This window comes from Poecilia formosa, unplaced genomic scaffold (assembly GCF_000485575.1).
Source record: "Poecilia formosa unplaced genomic scaffold, Poecilia_formosa-5.1.2 Scaffold1059, whole genome shotgun sequence".
Lineage (NCBI taxonomy): Eukaryota > Metazoa > Chordata > Actinopteri > Cyprinodontiformes > Poeciliidae > Poecilia > Poecilia formosa.
The window spans coordinates 16,762-18,319 of NW_006800998.1; the positions used below are offsets into that span (position 1 = coordinate 16,762).

A 1,558-nucleotide genomic window follows, 5' to 3' on the forward strand; every position below is an offset into this window, starting at 1 on the left:
CCAGTCCAACACAGGCCTTTCCAAATCATCAACTTCATTGTCCTAAATCCTCTTCCCAGCTGAAATGATGCTTCTTATCGTCCTTTTGGAAGACCCATTTGTGCCCACAATTTGTCGTTTTCTCCATAGTATGCAAACATCTGAACTCAATTTTATCATCCAATTAATTTATGAATGGCTTCTTTTATAACATGGTCTTGGACTCCTTAAGAGCCAGCTGAGCTTTGGAATACTGAATAATGGCAGCAATGCCAGGGATGCTCTGGAGCCACAAGTGGCTCTTTCAACACAAAGGCTCTTCAACTTAAATTTAATAAGAAATGCTTACTAATGTTTTTTTTTTAATATATATAATAAATCGATTTCTTTTGACAGAATAACATTAAAAATAGCAGTGACACTGTTTTAGATCTATCTTGTCATTATGTTTTTCTCTCATTTTCCATGAATTGAAACATCTCACAGTAAGAACCTTATTTCCTGCAAATAATTTTTTCCCCTTCATTTTAAAACCTAAAAACAGAAATATAACTGGGTTATTTATTTATTTTTTTTTAAATCATGAAGTAGATATTTGTCAAAAAATATTAAGTTGTCTTTCTAAAGAAATAAATTAAGAAAAAGATAAAGTAACACTTGTGGCTCTAAACCAATCATACTTTGCTGGACTAAAGGCAAATATGGCTCCAAGGATTGCATAGTATGCTGGCGTTAGCAGTAGAGGATTAGATTTTGCAGATACCTATTTAATTTAATTCCTAAAGAATCACCACATTGAATTTGTTACCAGAAAAGAATTGAAGAAGATTCGAGGACCTGCTGCTTCATGTACTCTCATACTGCTGTTCTTTGTGTGACTGCAGCACTACAAGACAGTGGAGAGGTTCGTGAAGTCCTGTGCAGGATACTGCGTGGCCACCTACGTCCTGGGAATAGGAGACAGACACAACGACAACATCATGATCACAGACCAAGGTAAGCAGCACGTTCTGTTGGATGTTTGTGCAGTAATAAAATAAAATAAAAAAAATTTTATGTTTATTTAAACTAATTTTAAGAAAGTGATAGAGTAATAAAAACACTTAAGAGGAATGAAGCTCTGGGATGGAAAAAACCAAACTCTGATTTTCCTTTCTCCTTCCTCCGCACAGGAAACTTGTTCCACATCGACTTTGGTCACATCCTGGGTAACAGGAAGCACTTTCTTGGAGTGAGCAGGGAGCGGGCACCATTTGTCCTCACACCTGACTTCTTATATGTGATGGGCAGGCTCAGAGGTCGAAACAGCCTCTATTTTCAGCGGTTCCGGGTACGAAGCTGTGTGATGAAGCTGTGTCACTCTGTGTGTGGTTGTGTGCTTTAGCTTAGACTGGAAAAATGTTTGAATTTAAAGAAGTGAGAAGTGGAGTCATCCTTTACTTCCTTTTGAGTAGCAAATAATAAAGATTTATTTTTGTTTCTTTATTTACTTTTAGTTCAATACAATTCACTTCTTTTGAAATATGAGAAAGATCGAAATGTACTAATTCATAGATTTTTATTCATCTAATAAAAATAA

The 1,558-nt window shown here is 35.6% G+C and overlaps 1 protein-coding gene across 1 annotated transcript in view; it reads left to right on the forward strand.

The window, feature by feature from the left end:
* The window catches only part of LOC103132447 (phosphatidylinositol 4,5-bisphosphate 3-kinase catalytic subunit gamma isoform-like), an 18,632-nt gene that overhangs the window by 13,901 nt on the left and 3,173 nt on the right, over positions 1 to 1,558 (forward strand). The window contains exons 11-12 of the mRNA XM_007544258.1: positions 864 to 975; positions 1,152 to 1,309. Of these exons, the coding sequence (XP_007544320.1) occupies positions 864 to 975; positions 1,152 to 1,309 (270 nt within the window). The remainder of the gene's footprint in view (positions 1 to 863; positions 976 to 1,151; positions 1,310 to 1,558) is intronic.